General features: G+C 48.6%; 3 protein-coding genes across 4 annotated transcripts; 1 reads left to right on the top strand and 2 right to left on the bottom strand.

Moving 5' to 3' along the window:
* Positions 1-661: 661 nt before the first annotated feature.
* On the bottom strand, positions 662-3636 carry LOC112873226 (rho GDP-dissociation inhibitor 1-like). The gene is made up of 5 exons (XM_025936236.1): positions 3111-3636; positions 2879-2945; positions 1424-1642; positions 1137-1261; positions 662-1015 (listed from the first exon to the last, which is right to left on the bottom strand). The coding sequence occupies exons 1-5, from the start codon at positions 3363-3365 to the stop codon at positions 935-937; spliced, it is 747 nt and encodes a 248-aa protein (XP_025792021.1). The 5' UTR covers positions 3366-3636; the 3' UTR covers positions 662-934.
* Positions 3637-5617: 1981 nt separating this feature from the next.
* On the bottom strand, positions 5618-9148 carry LOC112885873 (ADP,ATP carrier protein 1, mitochondrial). The gene is made up of 4 exons (XM_025951560.1): positions 8995-9148; positions 7069-7595; positions 6346-6717; positions 5618-6245 (listed from the first exon to the last, which is right to left on the bottom strand). Exons 2-4 carry the CDS (start codon positions 7573-7575, stop codon positions 5949-5951), a joined length of 1176 nt encoding a protein of 391 aa, XP_025807345.1. The 5' UTR covers positions 7576-7595; positions 8995-9148; the 3' UTR covers positions 5618-5948.
* A 5721-nt stretch (positions 9149-14869) lies between these two features.
* On the top strand, positions 14870-18785 carry LOC112878897 (E3 ubiquitin-protein ligase makorin-like). 2 transcript variants are annotated; one of them, XM_025943156.1, is made up of 6 exons: positions 14870-15212; positions 16433-16520; positions 16637-17424; positions 17655-17724; positions 18404-18492; positions 18580-18785. In XM_025943156.1, exons 1-6 carry the CDS (start codon positions 15202-15204, stop codon positions 18611-18613), a joined length of 1080 nt encoding a protein of 359 aa, XP_025798941.1. In that variant the 5' UTR covers positions 14870-15201; the 3' UTR covers positions 18614-18785. The 2 variants fall into 2 exon arrangements, with proteins under 2 accessions (XP_025798941.1, XP_025798940.1); XM_025943155.1 differs by having other exon boundaries at positions 14875-15212; positions 16619-17424.
* The last annotated feature ends 890 nt before the right edge of the window (positions 18786-19675 follow it).

Genomic DNA, 19675 nt, shown 5'->3' with positions numbered 1-19675 from the left:
AAACTTGACCGGTTGGGTCGGCCTGGCCCCGTGTGTGACCAGACCATTCCGTTTTCGTCAGCCTTCCCCCAGTGCCTGGACAGTTGTTGGACCTGTCCTGTTTGTAATTCGGCCCTCTGGGCCCTGCCATGGGGCCGATTTGCGCCTCTAGAATCCGCGCAGAGACCACCACACGCTTGTCACCGGCAGCGAGCGCGCGCGCGGCCGTGCCGAGCTCAGAGCCAGGCAGGGCGTGTCGGTGTGCGCGGGAAACGCGGCGCGGACCTCGACACGAGGTGTGTAAAGTAGGGCGCCTTTGTTGGTTCCCCAGGCATCTGCATCTTCCGCGATACCGTCCTGGTCTCTCTGGTCCTGACTGGCGTCATAAACTGACGGCTTCATCGAACCCTCCCAGACTGGTGACGATTCCGGGTTCATGGCCTGAACTGAAGAATGGTTGTTCGCGGTTGAGACGACGCTGATCTTTTACGGCATGGCTCGGTGAAAGCAAATAGAACGGCTAAAACAAGTGCGCTGAAGAGCGGCACGCGTTCAACTGCTGAACTCTACTGCCTTCAAGATGTCATGTTGCCAGGGATTTCAAAAGTTAGTGTCAAGTTACTCGACCTCCAGTATAACGACCGAGTTACATTTACGAAAACAAAACCAATTCACGAGTGCATTACGTAGAACGCAGCTTCATTTCATTGCTCTGAACTCAACAGGCAGTTTGGAAACGAGACCCCGACACAACACCCAACTGACAAAGTGAAAACGATATTCACACACACACAAGCAGTCACATGACGAATAAAAACCTAGGGACGGGACGAACAACCCAGCAGAAGAGCAAAAGGAAAAAAAAACACAAATGAAACGAGTGGTCTGCTCAGGCACAGCGACATTGAAGCAGCTAATCAAGCAGGCCGACCCCGTCGCCGCTGGCGGAGGCTGATCAGCTCGTCGACGGCCACTCCCGGCGGATGTCGAAGGTGTAGTTGATCTCCAGGTAGCACTTCCGGTCGTCGTCGAGGAACTGCCGGAACCAAGATGTCAGATAAATAAACCTTCTGAAACTCTGAAGACTGAATTTACCGCTTGCCGGTTACCACCCCTGGAATTAACTGAATGATCCCGTTCTCGACATTGCAATTTACCTTGGTCCTGGCAGAGTAGGAGCCCCGGGCGAACATTCCCGACGGGGTGGTGTCCTCCGGCGTCACGTAGGTGTAGGGCTCCAGCTGGGGGCTGAACGTGCCGAGCATCTCCTTGGCCCTGTCAACTGCGCCGCCGTGTGACAACCAGCAGAGAGCAGGCCGTGAGCTGTGCGATCATTGAGCAGGCGACGACCGGAAACGTGGTCGTGCGCAGAAATGGGAGCACGGGGTGCTCGGTGACCGAGATCATGGCGGTTTGGTTCCAGATTTTCGGTGTCGTCTCTCACCTTTGAGGCCGGTCTTCCAGACGGTGTTGGTGTAGCGGAGGCCGGAGACGATGTTGTTGCTGACGGAGAAGGTGAACTTGAGCCGGTAGGGGGAGCCTTCCTTGAGGGTGAACCACACGCCCTTGGCGTTGGGCTCCACCGGCAGAGGCAGGAAGATGTCGGGGCGGCCGGGGGACAGGATCGACAGGCTCATTATCTTCACGTCCGGCTCCAGCGTCTCTGCAAACATTCAGGACGATGTTCAAAACTCAGATCTGCTCATTACATCAAATTCAGATAGTACTGATTTTCTCCCCGCTTCAGGATCGAGATACTTGCATCTCCCACTCAATTGGCCAAAAAGGTTTTGGCCGTGCTACTTGAATTTACAACATGGATTACTCTGAATTCTGTATTCTGATGGAGAGTATGCCGAATGGCTGATTCTGAATTTGCAGTGAATGAAAATGGGTCCAACACTCTTACTGAAACCAGGAAGGTGTTTAACGACATTAGTCTAAAAAGTCTAAACCAAAAGCAAAGGCTCCTTCAACAATGCCCTTCGAAAATGTGCTGACCTTAAAAGCAGCAAAAAAAATGAGTATGCTACTTGATCGAGATACGATTAATTTTCTCCTTTAAGATCGAGATACTTGCATCTCCCATTTAAATGTCCGAAAACGTTTTGAAATTTGCTACTTGGATTTATGACATGGATTGTTAAGAATTCTGCATTCTAATGGAGGGCAACCTGATTCTGAACATGAACGCATGAAAATCTGTCCAACAACCTAAAACAAGGAACGTGCTTAACATTAAACAAATGTGCCAAATGCATGAAAATGCGTATAGCATTCGTCTAAAAAGTCTAAACCAAAAGCAAGGGCTCCTTGAACTATGCCCTGCAGAATGCACTAATCTTAAAAGCAGCAAAAGTGCCGTTCAACTATATCAGCCCAACGACAACAACCAGCATGCCACTTTTCAGGATTGGAAGGTGCTGATCTTAATCAAGCGTTCAAGGAAAAAACTGGTGCCCCTTCACCCCCTTTCCTCAGAAAACGGTCGGCATGAAAAGACAAGCAAGCCGGCGACCGGCCGGCCGGCCTGTCCAACGGAGCCCACCACCGGCCACCGCCTTTCTTTCCTTTACCCCCAGCGCGTCTTCATTTTCTACGGCAGAACGCAATACGAGCCCCAGGTACGGTACGGGGGGTGTGGCCGGCGGTGCATTAGCGAGGACACGGGTTAAGCAAGGGAAACAAACGAAACGAAGGGCTCACGGCCGGCGTCACGGTCACGGGACCATCTCGGCGAGCATGGCGGTGCTCTCACATGCGCACCGCGGCGTGTGCCAGTGCCCCCACCATGCATTAAACTAGGCGGCAAGGACGGGCGCGCGAGCCAATCGAACGCACGCAACCAGCAAATTCGCAGAAATTTAGTAGCTCGTTTTAATGTTTGCTGCGAGTTTACCTCCGACGGAGTTCAAATCCACGCTGCCGAGGAGCTGCTCCTTCCACCGCCGCAGGCTCTCGTCGTCCTGCGAACAACGCACGCGGCCAAGCCAGGAAGTGAGGAAACGCGCCGGAAGCTAAGGTGACCGTTACCGAAAGGAAAGAACGGCAAGATCATCGGCGTGAAAAAGATCGACGGGAACGTTATCCCGGCGGCAATGGCGGCGAGCGGGGGGACGTGTAGCAAGTACCTTGTCCTTCTCGAGCTGGTCCTTGATGCTGACGCGGGGGCCGAGGTCGATGACCTTGGGGGCCTCCTCCTCGTCCTCCTCGTCCTCGTGGCAATGCGGCGGCGGCGTCGCCTCGCCGCACTTGCCGTTCGCCGCGTCGCCGCCGTGCTCCGCCGCCGCGTTCTTGGCCTTGGACGCCGCGGCCTCCTCCGGCTCCGGCGCCGCGGGGACGTCGACCTTGGAGCAGGAGATGGCCGCCTCCACCGCCGACGACATCGTCACGCTCCCGCACACAATGCCGCCAGAGCCAAGAGAAGCGAAGCGGAGAGGACGGCCGGGGGAGCACGCAAGACAAGAGGAGAGGAAGCGTGGCAGAGCCGCAGAGACGAGGAGGAGGGGCACGGGAGGCGAGCACAGATACCAAGAGCGCACCAAAAGGCGAGCGCACGGGGAGGGAGAAGAGGGAGGCGGCGGACACGTCGAGGCGGATTCGGACAGGGGGAAAGGACCGCGGCGCAAGGCTCCAAAAAGAGGGCGCGGGCGGGCGGCGAGGGGAGATGGTTGGATCCGACCAGAGAGGATAAGGGGCTTTAATTCTCTCCACCCCCGCGGGGAGGCGACGGAGTGGAGACGTCGTGACGGGCACGACCTGCGCCGTGATGCAATGCAATGCAGCCCCTCTACAGGTTGTCCAGCCGTGGTGGCGTTGGTTAGGAGTTTTAATTCTCCTGTCGATGCGATCAGATCATTGGTGGCTTTGAAGTTTCTATAACAGCGGCTCAGTAAATCGTGCAGGTTTGACAGTACGGTGACGGTAGAAGGTAGAAACTTCCATGAACTGCGTGATTGACCCGGCGCAAGTTTTTATCCTGCTGGGACATTCACCCGGCAGGTAAAGATCTGCCCGGGTGCCCTTCCCTGTCCGCGCGGGCAGCTTTGTCCGGGGCCTTGTCCGGTAGCAGGGCCCGTGCCGTCCATCACGCCCCAATCACGGATCTGCGCCACAGGCAGCGTCAGGCCACCCGATGCGGCGTAACGCTCGAATCAATGGGGCACCTGACGCCAACTCATCTCGGTGGCTCGTACTACGGCCCTCAGCGTTGCCAACAACACTACAACAGGCAACTGCTGCGCCGAATTTTCCGATCCATTCAGCCTGGTTGGGGTCCAAAATGCATGCAAACTTTCTGCCATCTGAAGAATCCTGCCGTACCACTTGCTGACAATGTAACTATGCTAGTATGCTACCAAGGAACTACTGTGTGACATGCAAAGGAAAGTTGGCATTGGCAATGGCAACCTTTCGAGCTGAAAATCTTCATCGAAAAACAGCTTCCCAGCCAAATGGATGAGGGTTGGCAAGCCAATGGCAAGCATCTGTGCTCATTGCAGTGACCATGGCCCTTTTACCGCCAAAACTGTAAAAAGGAAGTATAATTTTCTGTAAGAGCTGGTAACTACGCACAAATTTCTTGGATCTCGTCGTGCAGCCTACGGTTGGTAATTTTCTTTCATCAGAGCACAGGTGCTGTGTTCTTCTACGAGCAGGAGATCTAACGCTCTACAATATCACCCGCAGCTAGCGGATCGAAAAATGTACAGCAAAGTTTTGCGCGGCAGCAAGTTGTGTCTTGCAACGAATCTGCCATGAGGGAGAATAATCATTGATCAGGATCAATTGTAAAGTTGGGCCTAGGCTCGGGACTAGCGGGCCACCGCAAAAGCCCGGTCGGCGCAGCCCCCGAACTCAACTCGACCCGGCCCACTAAGAAACCGCCACCGGGTCGGAGTCAACCGCGCACGTCCACACTCGACTTGCCAGCGTCGGCGGGCAGCACACGGAATTCACACCGCCGGCGCCGGAGCCGCGATGCTGCGCCTCCGAAGCCACCTCCTCTCCGCCGTCCGCGCGGCCTCGCCTCTCCCTCCCACTTCCTTCCTCAACCGCCACTCCACCGCCACCTCGCCGCACCCCCCGCTCGCCCTCCCACCATGGCTTTCCTGTTGAAGCCAGAGCGTATCAAGGAAATTGTAGATTGTGCCCGCAAGCTTGTCGCGCCATGCACCTCAGCCATATTGAAGCTGGCCTTAGCAACCACCTACAGCATCAGCCCTCGGAGAATCGGCGTGGAAGTTGGAATTCTTGAAGAAAGCTCTTGGATGCTCCGAGGCTGAGCTGCGCATTGCAGTTGGCAGGTTGCCTACCATTCTGAAATTATCAGAGGTCGACCTGACCCGCACGGTGGAATTCCTGAAGATGGGAGGTTCGTCTTGAGGCTCAGTATACGGCGCATACGACAGCAAAAAGGTACGATTTGCTGGTGCTAAAAAATTGTGTGTTTATTGTTGTTCTACAAGAACTAACTGTTGACGGAGAATCTGAAACTAGTTCCCTGCTTTAAAGTTTTACTGAAGATCGACAAAGCACCATCAAACGCAGATCCAAATCAACCATACCAGAACACGGGCAGAGAAACGTCCAACAAGGCAAATACTCTCACGAACAAAACCAATGATACGATTAAGCGTTGCAACAAGGAGAAAAATCAACTGCATCAACTTGACTCTCATCCGATACTTAATCCAAGGCAATGTATGTAAGGAAAATTGCCCCACTGATGAAGTCGGGCAGACTCGACTGAACCTAGGACGATAAATGTTTTTGGGGACTGATGCCGCCATCTAGGATAGTTACCATAGTGTTTGGAGATCGAAGTCTCCACACAAAACGAATGCTGGAAGAATCCTCCCTCTACATGAATTATTACTTTTTTGATATGAAAGGCAAAAACTTCACCAGATCCTGATTGGGCAGGACCGGGAACAAACTGCTCTTGTTCGTCATCATTTTTTCTCCATTTAAGCACCGCCGGAGCCGTACTTCTTCCCGAAGAAGAGGATCTGGAGCTGATCGTAACCAGAAAGCACACCAGCACCAGCAATGGCACGGAGGATGTTGGCACCAGCACCCTTGAACAGAGACTTGGGGCCTTCCTTCTTCAGGATCTGCTGGAATGCATCCAAGGAGCTCTTGTACTTGACAGCCTCACCAGACGTCATCATCATGCGTCTACGGACAGTGTCAATGGGGTAAGATGCAAGACCAGCACCGTTGGTGATCAGCCAACCCAGGGCGAAGCTCGCAAAGAAGTTGTCCTACAAAGAACAATCTTACTCATATCACAGAAACAACTTAATGTGCTCATATACAAAGCAACAGAGCACTGACGAGAAGAAGACTGAAGTTCAAACAAACCTGGAGGTTGCCGGTGAGGACAACTGGCTTGATAGAATCGTAAAGCCCAAAGTACAGACCACGGTACACAATGATTCCAACACAAGAGATGTTAAACCCACGGTAAAGCCCAGCAATACCATCAGACTTGAGAGTCTTGCGGTAGACATCGACAAGACCATTGAATTGCCTTTCACCTCCTCCCTTGGCTGCCTTGGCATCATTGGCCAGCCTTGTCCTCGCATAGTCCAGGGAGTACACGAAAAACAGGGAGGAAGCACCAGCAGCACCACCAGAGGCAAGGTTGCCAGCAAACCACTTCCAGTAACCATCCTTGTCCTTCTTGAAGTTGAAGAGCCTCTTGAAGTAATCCTTGAATGCAAAGTTCAAGGCCTAGGAGAGAAAGACAAATGTTAAGACATTCAGTATGAAAATATTGTGTACGATGACTAAAACAGGACCCATTTGAATTGAATTAAGGACCACAATTCTAAACTGAACTTACACACACAGCTAAATAACTGCCAGTAACACCACATATACAAAAAAGGCCAGGTATCTAAAACATCACTAAACAACCATCAAGCATTGCTAAAATACAAATGACTGCTATACAAAAAGACAACTCATCATTGAAGCACTGAACGACTATGCAGTTTCGGTATATTTCCAATAGTTTCTGATAGAAAATATAATGAAAATTCTGTCACCAAGCATAAGGAATTTCAATAATGTGAAGTTTACCTGAGTAGGGAAGTAGCGAATAACATTAGCTGTGTTACCCCTCCACAGGGAGGAGAAACCCTCATCCTTGATGGTGCGCTTGAAGCAGTCACCAATACCCTTGTATGGCTCAGACAGCCTACCAGCCTTAATCATCTCATCCTGGTTCTGAATAAGCAGCTTCACACGCTCAATGGGAGCAGCAGCAGTCTTTGAGACAGCAGCTGAAACACCACCCATCATGAAATCAATCATGAAGTTCTTGCCTCCTTTCCCAGCTGGAGCATTAGCCAAAGCCGGGGAGGATGGGGAGGATGAAACCACCGGGACATTGACGCCACCACTGACGGACATTAAAGGGCCCCAAAGAGTCTGGGTCATGTAATTCCTTGTGGCAAAACTCCTTTCATAGGATGAGACAGAAGGGCAGATGATACGGGCCCGTACACCTTCAGAGAAGCTGAAGCCCAGGTGGAACTGGCCACCTAGCTTATGAAGGACAGTTGGTTGGTTGACCTGGTCCGCCATCACCACCTCAAAACTATTTCCTGCCACAAACATCAAGAAATGATTTGTTAGGACAGTACAAACAGAAACAGAATAAGACCTCCAAAGTTTTACTCCAGGCTTTCTACCAAAGCTACAGTAGTAGCTACATTTCAACAGAAAACAGCAGGTATATTATATCAGCATACATTGGCAAGCACACAAATTCATAACTAGATGCCGTTCTCTGAAGCAGAGGGCCTCCAAAGACACTAACTACAGAGAATTTTGAATCAATCATGCAAATACTTCTTAAGAATTAATCATCTATGTGCCAGCATCATGTGAAGATACAGATCAGTGCACAATGATGATATAACTTTACATTTTTCTGAGTCTTGAAAACAATTATCAGACAGAGCATGATGGGTGCAAACAAATAAACTAAGCTACTAAAATTACAGTAAGATTATCACATGAAGCATGCTCAAACAGTTCCGGAACTATAAAATACTCATCCAAGTTGTAATCAAATGCCAACTATCCTGACCTCCAAGTCTAACTACACTATGCATTGAAAAACATCATAGCAACTCAACAGTAAGCATTGAAAAACATCATAGCAACTCAAACAGTAATGAGCACTCTAGTTGTATTTCATGAAAATAATAAAGCCAAAGCAGGGATGATTGTTTGCAGCGCACATAAATAGAAAAGAAAGGTTTCACTGAGGCTGGGCGTTTAAATGCAACTGGTTGACGTAAACAGTTTATCTCCACATAACAATACTAAATCAGCTGTGCCCACAAAGGTGTTCATAGATTGTGACAGCCATTACATACGCAAGGCAGAACTGATAACAGATCTACGGCCGAGAGCATGCTAACCAAGATCTTTATCACATGATTGGTAGATCAAGTCTAAAGAATTCAACATTTCAACCGATCTATTTGGGACGGGCGCCTGCCGTCAGATCGCCATCGGCTGCACACAGCAGAGCCGGATCTAACGCGCCACCGTCACTATCACGGAACAGCGGTCAAAAAAACGCCATATTTTTCTCCGCCCTGTCCCACTTCCCCGCCTGACCAACCGATAACCCGGCGATCTAAAGATTCCACTGAGATCTCAAGATTCCGAGCCAGCTAGTACATGAGAACCCCGCGATGCACACATCTAGGAAGAAACGAAGTAGATCTCAAGCACAGATGAGCTAACCACAAGGTGAGCCTCCACAGTCCTTACCAGAAGAAGGAAGCACCGATCTGTACGAACCCGAAAGGGGGAGACCACCACACGGACAACCCAAGGGAACACAAACGAAAAGAATGGATCTACGGCACGAACAGAACAGCAGATCTATATATAACACCACGCTGGCGGACGGATCGCCACAAATAGGAGCGGGAGAGCACGAGTCACGGGAGGGAAGCTAGGCGGGGACGCGAGCGAGGGACTCACACTTCGGCACCGGAGGCGGGGGAGGGGGGCAGGCCGGGGCGGCGGCTCCGATCTTTCAGAGGCGCGTCGAGTTGGGAGGGGGAACGAGGCCTTCTCGGGGAGTGCCCTTTTATCTCCGTCGCGCCGCCACCGCGCGTCGCCCCCAGTCGCGTACCCCCGCCGCGCGGGGCCCTCCCGTGCCGTCACCCGCGGCCCCTGGCCGTCCGATCGGGCGGGGACGGTGGATCCGCGCGCGGTGGCCCACATAGGGGCCGCCCCGTTCCATGCCGGGTTTTCTGATTCGCTCGACCGCGTGGATCCGCTGCGGCTCGATCGAACACCGCGCGGCGGGCTCGGCCAGTGGAGGCGCGCGAGGGGTGGCCGGGTGGGACGTGGTTGGTGGGGAACGCGGGGAGCGCTAGGGTTTGTTTAGGGCCGAACGGACGGTGGATGCGAGCCGCCATGTGGGGTTGGTTGGTCAGATCGGGTCCGGCGCGAGGGAAGTTTGGGGGAAGGGGGGGACGGAGTGTGAAAGGGCAGCACGGAACATATGGGCTGGCGGTGCGCGAAACGTGCAAAGTTGGTTGCGGCCTTTTGGGGATGGGATGGATGGTCAGCACACACACCATTTCCTTTCTTTCCGATTTTTTTTAGGGACTCTTCGTTGTGATAGGGACTGGATCAAAATTGATTGCTCAATTATGCGGTTGTTTATTGGTGTATTGTTTTCGATTTTAGACCGGAGTCTCGACCGTCCGTTCTCGATCGCAAAGGGGCAAGGGCACCGAGAAATCGTAGCTTTTCCAAGTTGGATGGCTGTGGTGCGGAAGAATGGGCGATTTGGATTTTTTGGAGGGGGTGGCTGATGGGGAATAAAGGAGGGTTCTTTCTATCTCCTCGTGGAAAGTTCAAATATGAAAGTGACAGCATAGGAATTAGGGAGTAGGAAACATCGAATTGGAATGGTCCATGCATTGTATTTTCTTGAGGTCAACGATGATATCATGTTTTGTTCACGCCGATGCGTTCAGGGCGGGGCCTGTACAAATATCCCGGTGACAATAATTTTAAGATAGCGTAGGTATAAAGCACAATTATTTTTTAAAATAAGGAAAATAACAAACCAAATGCTTGTTAGCTAGGGTTTTAGATACCACATGCATCTCACTTTCGTACGACCTAACACCTATAAAAATTGGTGTTTGGCATAATCTGACTGGACTTCATGTATCATGAGAAAACGCTGGAGATAGTCGGTGCATTAATAATTGTGTCAAAAACTCGATCGAGTAGGATAGTTACATGCACGTTGATGGATCTAAATTCGAGAGACAAAAAGAATCTATCTTCACTAGGAACATACCAAACTCTAGAAAGCTATTTGGCAAACTTGCGGGGGGAAATAAGATGTATGGTGGTTTTCTCTTTTATGGACACGCCTTCGCGTGACCATGACCCGGAACTAATAAAGAAAATCTTAAATTTTCCAATACATTTCATAGTGAAGCAAAAAAAAAACACCCCATACAATGTACAATTAATGAAAACGGGATAGGAGCAATTGAACCCGGTTGGATCCAAGCTGGGATAGTGGACCCATTCTTGACCAGTTTGAAAAATGTACACTTTAAGGTAAGTACATTACTACACATCAGCGGCGGTCTCATAGGTCATCTCATATAAGTTTACGTAGGATTTTTTATTAGGTGGCGGAGAGAGGAGGAGGAGAGAGAATAAGATGATTATTTCGCGAAACAACCGCCTCATAGACTAAATTTGGGGACTATGAGACCACTTTCTCACAATTGTACGAGTTCTTATTGCCATGCAACTCATAATATTTTTTTATGCACAAATTATGGAATTATATATTTACAATGAGATAACTTATAAGATCTTATAAACTATTGTATGTATTGCCTGTTACATCATTTCAAGATGACGTGGCGATGCATGAGACCGCTTGTTAGACTAGACCAATATACTTGCTCTAACGAAAATACTAACTACGTAGTTATCAGTACCCTAGTTAATGCAAATTCAAAGATACTGCACATGCATGAAAAAAGAAACCTATATGTTGTATGATTTGGCAAGCTATTTAATCGTCAATCCAAATCTTTTCCTCTAAGCCATCAATTTGTTTTTTTATTGTAAAGAGTCTTGGACCGTCTACTGTCATAACACCACGCAAAAAGGAGAATTAGCGTTGTGAAGCGTTCCCTCATCAGAGGTGACTAAATGTGATACAAATATCAGTCACAGAAGGCTGATAACACATTTATTACATCAGATGGTTCATTACCGTACAAACCGTCGAGGTAGCGGGCACTGAAGCACCACTATCATGAGGGACAACATGAGGACTAAAAGCCAAACTAAAGTGTCAACGAAATCTAAGATAACATCAGAGTCTTGCGCCATGATAAGCTTCCTGTGGAGACCCTGAACCACAAGCAAGGTTGGGTGCAGGACGGCGACCTACTCGACGTCTTCAGGAACGAAGTTCGGATCCTCCTCTGTAAAAACTAAGCAAGAGTGAGTACATACGTACTCAACAAGTCCAACCATACCCACAGAGGGGGATAATAAAGATCATGCATAGGATATATCAAGGATAGGGTTAGGGTTCGTTTGCGATAAACCAAGGTTTTACACATACAAGACCTCATTTTATAAAAGAGTTTTCTCAAAACATTTATGTAGTAATCGAATAATAAGTGGGGTCGATCCTACACAAAGGATCCAAGTTTTAATGCTACCGGACTCCACATCCACAGTAGCTCACGGCACAACTGCCGGACACTTTCAAAACAACTCACACCACAAGACCAACCATCCCAAAATATCTATTGAAGTGACCAAGCCGTAACTCGTCCAATACCGTGGACACGGCTATTCGAATAGATTTTACACTCTGCAGAGGTTATACACTTTACCCACAAGTAGGGTACCGCACTACGAACATCTTAGTGTCGCTGCGGATCCTAACAAAGCTATTACCCACCTTAGCTGAATCTAACTAGCCAACACGGAAGCAACCATGGGGTTAATGACCTATCAACAAAGTCATAACCGGGACATAACTCACACAGATTGTATTCCTTCTCCATGATCTCCCGTTGCTCAGCAGCTCTCCTTTTGGCTAGCAGAGCAACTAGTGGGGTTTATGCTAAGCCATTGCCCACACAACGGTCGAGTGGTTGTACGATAAGTGGGTTAGGTAAGATGACACCTCAGTTCATCCTTACATTGACAACACAGACATCTCCCAACCATGCTCAACCACAAAGTTACAAGCTCACTGGTGGTATTTCACACAGGAAACACCGTCCATCTCGTCAAGTTATATCTTTCTTTTATCTTCCAGAAATCCTGTTTTATCTTTTATTTATTTTCGATAAAACACGTTGTGGTCATGCTTAAAATATATTAAAGGGAATAAAAGGTCCTAAGCATCTCTAGTAGTAGTTAACGTCCAACAGAGCAAATCCTATATAGACATTAACCTAGGTCATCATGGAATAGTCATAGCAATCAAGGGGTGGCTATCCAACCATGTCTTGCAATAAAACAATGCATTTTGTAAAACAGGCCAATAGCTTGTGTTTATAAAACTGGGATAAATATGCATCAAAGGATGGGATTGGACTTGCCGTCCTCAAAGCCTTCCGGAAGCTCCTCCTCGAGGTACGGGTCTTCGGGCTCCGGCTCGCGGTACTGCTCCCTCTCGATCACACCGTCGGCTACGACACACAAACAATCACACAATAAAAATAGAGTACGCCGACGAGCTTAAAGAAAAGTAAAGAGAAATAGGGAGCTTCGATTAAAAAAAGTTATATATATAGAGAAGACTATTATATTTGTCGGATGTGGATCCTGAGACTTGGAGAAAATATTTGGAGATGATGCGTGGTGGAGTTTGGAATCGATTCGAAACAAAATGTCGCATGAACTAATGAGTTAAAGGTTATTTAGGGAGTAGTTTAAAAGGATAAGGACCTATTTGTAATGAAATAAAGAGATAGAAGGGGCTCTGATTAAATATTTGAGAGAGGGAGGTGGAGGGCTGCGAACTGCATAAGAAGGAAAAGTGGAGGGGGTCATGCACAAGTCTGCCTTTCTTCTTCTTCGAGACAGAACAGGAGGGGGGAATGGTAGGATGGGGGGGGGGCAGGCCACGAGCGCCGCCCCCCTGGTGCATGGCGACGCCCGGGGAGGAGGGGAAAACAGAGAGGAGGCCGAGGGGGTCCGATTCCGGCCCTCACCTCGTGCGGAGACGGCCTACGGAGGACTGTCCACGGAGATGGGTGGTGGCCGGCAATGGTGAGCGGCGGCGGCGAGCTGCAGCGTGAGGTAGAGGAGGGGAGGTGCTGGGGCGGTGTGGGCGGAAGTGAGGGGTGGCTCGGAGGCTGATTTATAGGCCGAGAGGGAGAGGGGAGATGGCCGGCATGGGAGGGTCACGCGCAGCACAGGAACCTCGCCATTAATGGCGGCCGGGATGCTCGGAGACAAGGCGCAAGCTGCGAGGGCGAGGGGACGGCACGGAGACGGACCGACGCAGCAGTGGGTCGCACGCCGGCTTCGCGTGCACGGGCAGCAAGCACACAGTCGCACAGCAAGCAGCAGCGGCCGTGCCGTGACGCGGGCGGCGCTATGCGAGCGCGCGTGCACAGCCAGCAACGCGTGCTTATTTAAATAAAAAAATAAAAAAATTATTATTATTATTATTTATTTTAAATTTTCACTCAGTAGCTCCACAATTTAAATAAGCAAAGATATGAAATTTAAATTGTTGCGTTACTCAGCAATTTAAATAAGCAAGCGGGAGAATTAGAAGAGAGAAATAAAATGGATTTGAATAAAATATGAGAAAAGAAAAGAGGGGACACGCGCGCGGCACCAACGAGCACGACCGGGCAGGCGCACGCGGCCGACCGCGACACGATGGGGATGCAACGGGACGGCGGGGCTGGTGGAAAAGGAAAAAGGGACGGGCGGCTCCGCGGAAAAAGAGGAAGAGACTGCACGATGTCAGGACGACGGAAAATCGGGAGGTGGGCTTCGGGAGCTCGAGCGGCGGAAAAAGGTTTAAAAGATTTTTAATCGAGTGATTGGTAATGTAATTTAAATAAGATAAAAACGCGGGCGTTACACGTTGCCTAACAATTTTACTAGCCTAAATATCAACACCACGAAAAAGACCACGGTTGTCTAACATGACTTGGAATGTTAACACAAGCCATTTTTATTATAATAGATTGAACATTTAGCTTTATAGGTCCACTAAGAATTGAGTGCTAGATAACCCAGAATTATCGTTTTAGATCTTCGCTTCTACATCTAAATTTATCTTTTCTCCATCCACTAACCCAGCTTAAAATTGCGTTTTGTCTATGAACAAGGCATTTTCAACAACCGCAACACCCCTTGCCGTGGGAACCGTAAGATCTTCATTCATAGAGGTATAAGTGGAGTTACGTATAAATTGTTTTAGTAAATAATTTGCATCTTAGTGCCTCTCATCTCAGTACAGCTGTCGCATCTGTTCATCAGTTCATGTACATGCACACACACCGACCTCTCCACATACGCACGCCACGCTCGAACCTCACTCACACAACCAGACCTACGACTCTACAGACCGTGTCCTTCTTAGCATCACCAGAAATTCCGTACACGACGGGCGGTGAGCGCTCCACCGAGCGATCCCACCACCGAGCTACGCGCTCGTTCGCAGTATGCGTAGTTCTTTCTCCACGTGCTTTGCCAGCCTTGCCTGCTGCGCCACACATTCCCCTCCCTCCCCTCCGCCAGCGAACTGCTCCTGGCTGTTTACCTCCTCCGCGACGCGCGAGCAAAGGCGGTTGGCCACACAATCCGGCGGGAACATAGCTCCAGGGTGGAGGCTCCCCACCTCCCTCCCGCGCCGAAATTCCGCTTCTGCCCGAGGCCCCACCACCTGCCCCGCCACGTCGCGGGGGCGGAACCGTCGTTCCGCGTACCTCCCGTTTTTAGGAGGCGATTCCCCGCTTCGGTGCCCACCACAAAGCTGACCTGCGGAGGCGCGAGGACGACGAAAGGGACCGAGCGGGAGCCGCGCGCTGCACCGACCAAACCCTAGGCGTTCGGCGGGCGCCACCGCGGCGGCGAAGACGGGGGCCTCGCGTCGCCTTGGTGTCCCCGGTGTCGTCGACGGTGCAGCTCGATCCCGGCTCGGCAGGCATGTCGAAGAGGTAATACTTCGGATGCCCCATCACGCCACTGCATTTTTAGCGATTTCGAGCTGGGTGCGACGCTGTTAAGCTTAGAAGCGGATCGCGTTCGTGCTGGTGTGAAAATTTTGGACTGGATTTAGCTTGGATTTCAGTATGTGTATAGCATCGCAGCGCGGTCATCCTGCGAATGGAGCTGGGTGTTAGCGCGGAGGGTCGTCTTAGATTTGAGCGAGATGCTGCTTCTCTTCGTCTATTTATGGTAAATTGGCAATTAAGATAGTATTTGGCTTTTGTAAGGCTGTAATTTCGAGTTCAGGAAGTTTGTTATCATAGTGGCGACTAAATTAATCTCCGAGGGATTGTCATTCTAATTCGTTTGGTTGTGGTCGTGGAAAAACTGGTCTAGTGGAGCGTCGTCAAGAATTTCTTCAATTTATCTAGGTCGTGGAAAAACCTGAGTCACGGAGTTAGTTGGAGTGGCACAGAAATGTCCTCTAGAATTGCTGAATGCAATATATCTAGGTGGAATTAGAGGGGCAGTGGTTGTACCTTTTTTTTTTATTTCCTTGCCATTTCCCCCAAAGGCCCAAGCCTATTCTAAAGTGAAGGTGGAGTTGTAATTTTTAGAATAAAAACAGGACAGAAGTCAGGGCCGTAGAGGCGTAGAGGTAAACTCTGAATAAAAAGGCGTATTGGTACACCGGCATCTATAAAATAGGATGCCTGGAAATGTTTGACAGTGCATCTCCATCCGTGCATGGTTTGGATGATGGTGAGACGAGCAAACACTTCAAAGTTCAGTAGAAAATTAGGAAAAGAGAACGGAATTAGACATGCCATGTTGTCAGTTCGCTGATACATGAGAAACACACTGCTGGGGATGTTTATTTGAAGCCCTGAAAAATTGCAGCATCCAATCTTGCACTCTTTGTATGATTTTAATGATGTTAAATGTCTCTTATGAGGATTATATCTGTTGACATAGCATACCGAAAATTTATGGTGGTCAGGGCGGACCTAGCCTAAAAAATCAGGGGCAGCCTGCTAGTATACGGGCCTTCAAAACTTCACTAAACAGGGACTATGTCCATTGAAAAACAGGAAACTGAGTGGCGGCCTGGGCCCTAGCTGGGCTCAACGCCTCAACATAGGTGCGCCCGAGGTGGTGTCCATGTACAACATGTAAAAATTTAGAATTATGAAGATCTCTTATGTTATCTCTTTCTTTTATTGATCAGGGTCCCTTGCAAATTCTTCTTGCATGGAGCTTGCTTCAAAGGAGATTACTGTGAATTCTCCCATGACTGCAATGATCGACCAGATAATGTAACCTACTTACTTCTAACTTTGTACTAGTTTCCTTACACTACCCGATTTACATTTGCATGATCCAGTATTTTTTACTGTAATGCTCTCACCTACAGGTTTGCACATTTTACCAGAAAGGTGCATGCTCCTTTGGTAGCCGTTGCAGAAATGAACATGTTGAAGTTCGTCGGAACCGCCCCCAACCAGCAACCACTGCAGCACGTGTATCCTCCAATTCTTCTCAGCTAGTCACTTCTTCTGGAGGTCCTCATTGCAGTGAATGCCAAACGGATCAATGTGACCAAACGCAACAGATATGCAAGTCTACGACAGCACTTTCTGCACCAGAACCTGCATGGGCAGATGATTATCATGAACATGACACTCCGGAGGATGCCAGCAGCTCGTCGTCCTACCAAACTGTGGAAAACCAAACATCTCAACATCCTGCTCATATGCCAATCTCCTCTTCTGCTGCTGCTGGCACTTGCCCTTATGGGAAAGACTGTTCTCAGATGCATGGAGATCTATGCACATTCTGTGAAAAACAATGCTTGCATCCTCATCGTCCTGATGAAAGTGGTCTGCATGTCGAGCTATGCAAGAAAAACAACAGACTTCTTGAGGCCTTGAGAAAAAGTGAAGACATTGAGTGTGGTGTGTGCTTGGACCGTGTGCTCTCAAAACCTACGGCAAAGGAAAGGAGGTTTGGGCTGCTGTCTGACTGTGACCATTCCTTCTGTATATCATGCATTAGAAATTGGCGTAGCACCTCTCCTACATCTGGCATGGATGTCAACTCTACACTCAGGGCTTGTCCAATATGCCGCAAACTGTCATACTATGTAGTTCCTAGCACTACATGGTACTCCTCAAAGGAAGGAAAACAGGAAATCGTTGAAGGCTACAAGGCTAAGCTCAGGTAAGATACTTGATTTGAAGATCTGTTTTATCCTCATGCACATTGTGTTTATGATATGTTTCAAACTCCTCAGATTAATAACAGCAACACATCTGTATTGTTTAGTTTGTGTTAAGTAATACATATGCTGTATTCTAAGATGGATTGCTGATTTGCTTGGATTAAACTTTCTCTGAATTTTTTTTGCCAAAGCAGAAGGTGATTCACTAGCTGCGCATATGTTGTTGCAGGTCTATTGATTGTAAGCACTTTGACTTCGGAAAGGGCACTTGTCCCTTTGGGAGCAGCTGTTTTTACAAGGTACAGTTGTACTTCATTTTCTTGGTTGTCTAAATGACTCGTATTGTGCATGTCTGCTGTAATGTTAGAATTACAACTAAATTGATCTAGCTGCCTACTTCCTGCGTTTTTGTTCGGTTACATGCTTCGGTTACTTCCTGCGACTTTTAATATGGACATTTTCCAGTTACGATGCCAGTTTTATTGCCAATACATCTTTGTAATGTGAAACTGGAATCTTCTATAGCAATTTGCAATTTTAAGCTGCTTGCTGTCCGTACTCGAATTCGATTGTAGGTTTAAGCTGAATTGTGCTCCTTCAAAAGTGCATGCCCGCAGCAAACTGCTACCATTTCATAGTACAATAGGATATCTTGTTTGTTTATTTGAAAACATCTGCCGGATTATTATAATATCTTTTGATTTTGTGGAAAATGATATTGAAGGAACAACACATGTTTCTGCTAATTGATACCGTCCAGTAGTGACTGTCATATCTCTTCAGAACTTGGAAGAGAAAATTTACAGTGTGTAACTGCTTAATGGTCTGCTGGTTTTCCTCCACAAGGGCTCACTTCTGGAATATATACCCATAATACATAGCCCCATATGGGTTTCCTTTTGTAGTAACCGTATATTGTGTCTCTTCCCTTGGCGTTACACACTACTGTTCTCACACCTGTACCTGCACCTTTTTCAGCATGCCTACAGAGATGGCCGTTTGGAAGAGGCTTTACTGAATCACAATGACGCTGACGGTGCAAGTGCAGCGATTGCCAGACTTATGAGGTGGGTATCCTATATCCTACCAAGCGTCTTATGCAATGCTGCATTGCTTTTACGCTAGCCGGTAACAAACTCCTGCTTGTTTCCCAGGTTGTCGTACCTACTGACTCGGCTGCATGTCTAGGGAAAACCCGATCGTTATTACCTCACGTACACGCCTCGCGTAGTATCTTTCACCAAACAGGCTGAGTTGATTGGAGTGAGTTATTTGACCAGGCAGGCATTCCTGGATTTGGTTTTGTACTGAATATTTCAAACATCCAGAAAAGAGGGCGGTCATTTCTGAATTTTATCTTCTGCTGAATGTTCCATGGCATCCAGAAGGGAGCAGTCCAAATCGAACCAATTGGAAGCTTTGCTAGCCCTCGTCCGGTTGGTTGTTGATCGGTGGTTGTGACCAAACTAGATTATACTCGTACGCTGCTCGCTGCAGCATCTCTAGTATACCGCTTTTCCAACCCAGTATTAATTGTGAGCTTGGTTCTGGAAATCTGAATTCTGAAACGACCTCACGGTGGTGGCTCTGTAACTGGAGGCGAGAGATGATATCTCGTTCCGCAGAGCAGCTCTGGCGTTGGGAACTAAAGATGGTATCCCTTCGCCACGGTAAATGTTTCGCCGCCGCGTCTTTTTGGTTGCCAACGCACCTATAGAACATTAGATCATTGCCCCATTTCCTCATATTTTGAGGGGACAGTGTATATACACCTCTCATCTCTCTAACTTCGTTGATTCTGTTTCAAAAAAAAAACTTCGTTGAAAAAAATGCTAGATTTTCGGACGAGACGGTTCAGGGTAAATCTTTTGTTCGTGTAACTCCAGAATGAGATCTTGCTGCCTATTCTCAAGAACTGCATGCAAATCATAGAACACGGAGTACAGAGTGTTGTCTGCAAATGTTAGGAAGACTTGGAACGCAAAATGAACCATGGTAAAAGAAGACATGGAACCAAGAAAGTCAATTGACGAACGCACGAGATCCATCGTCTTTATTCATAGAAGAACACACGCCTCAACAGGAGATATACATCCAACAATGCGGTATGGTACAAAAGAATAAGCAATAACACAGATCAGATCACGAACGGCGACTCAGGCACAATCACACAGCCCATCACTGCTACTGCTACTGCTAGCTAGCAAGACATAAACAAACAGGGTCCTGACCTGACCCCGAATCAGCCAG

This window comes from Panicum hallii, chromosome 1, assembly GCF_002211085.1.
Source record: "Panicum hallii strain FIL2 chromosome 1, PHallii_v3.1, whole genome shotgun sequence".
Classification (NCBI taxonomy): domain Eukaryota; kingdom Viridiplantae; phylum Streptophyta; class Magnoliopsida; order Poales; family Poaceae; genus Panicum; species Panicum hallii.
This window is presented reverse-complemented; position numbering and strand designations above follow the sequence as displayed.

Bases quoted from the DNA above. Each gene is read 5' to 3' on its own strand.
- LOC112885873 (XM_025951560.1), bottom strand. From the start codon at position 7,575: ATGGCGGACCAGGTCAACCAACCAACTGTCCTTCATAAGCTAGGTGGC. The intron at 6,718-7,068 runs GTAAACTTCACA...TTTCTCTCCTAG, and splicing joins TTCGCTACTTCCCTACTCAG to GCCTTGAACTTTGCATTCAA. The intron at 6,246-6,345 runs GTTTGTTTGAAC...TGTTCTTTGTAG, and splicing joins TCCTCACCGGCAACCTCCAG to GACAACTTCTTTGCGAGCTT.
- LOC112873226 (XM_025936236.1), bottom strand. From the start codon at position 3,365: ATGTCGTCGGCGGTGGAGGCGGCCATCTCCTGCTCCAAGGTCGACGTC. The intron at 1,643-2,878 runs GTAAACTCGCAG...GAATGTTTGCAG, and splicing joins GGATTTGAACTCCGTCGGAG to AGACGCTGGAGCCGGACGTG. The intron at 1,262-1,423 runs GTGAGAGACGAC...ACGGCGGCGCAG, and splicing joins CTGGAAGACCGGCCTCAAAG to TTGACAGGGCCAAGGAGATG.
- LOC112878897 (XM_025943155.1), top strand. The intron at 17,425-17,654 runs GTAAGATACTTG...ATGTTGTTGCAG, and splicing joins GGCTACAAGGCTAAGCTCAG to GTCTATTGATTGTAAGCACT. The intron at 17,725-18,403 runs GTACAGTTGTAC...CACCTTTTTCAG, and splicing joins GGAGCAGCTGTTTTTACAAG to CATGCCTACAGAGATGGCCG.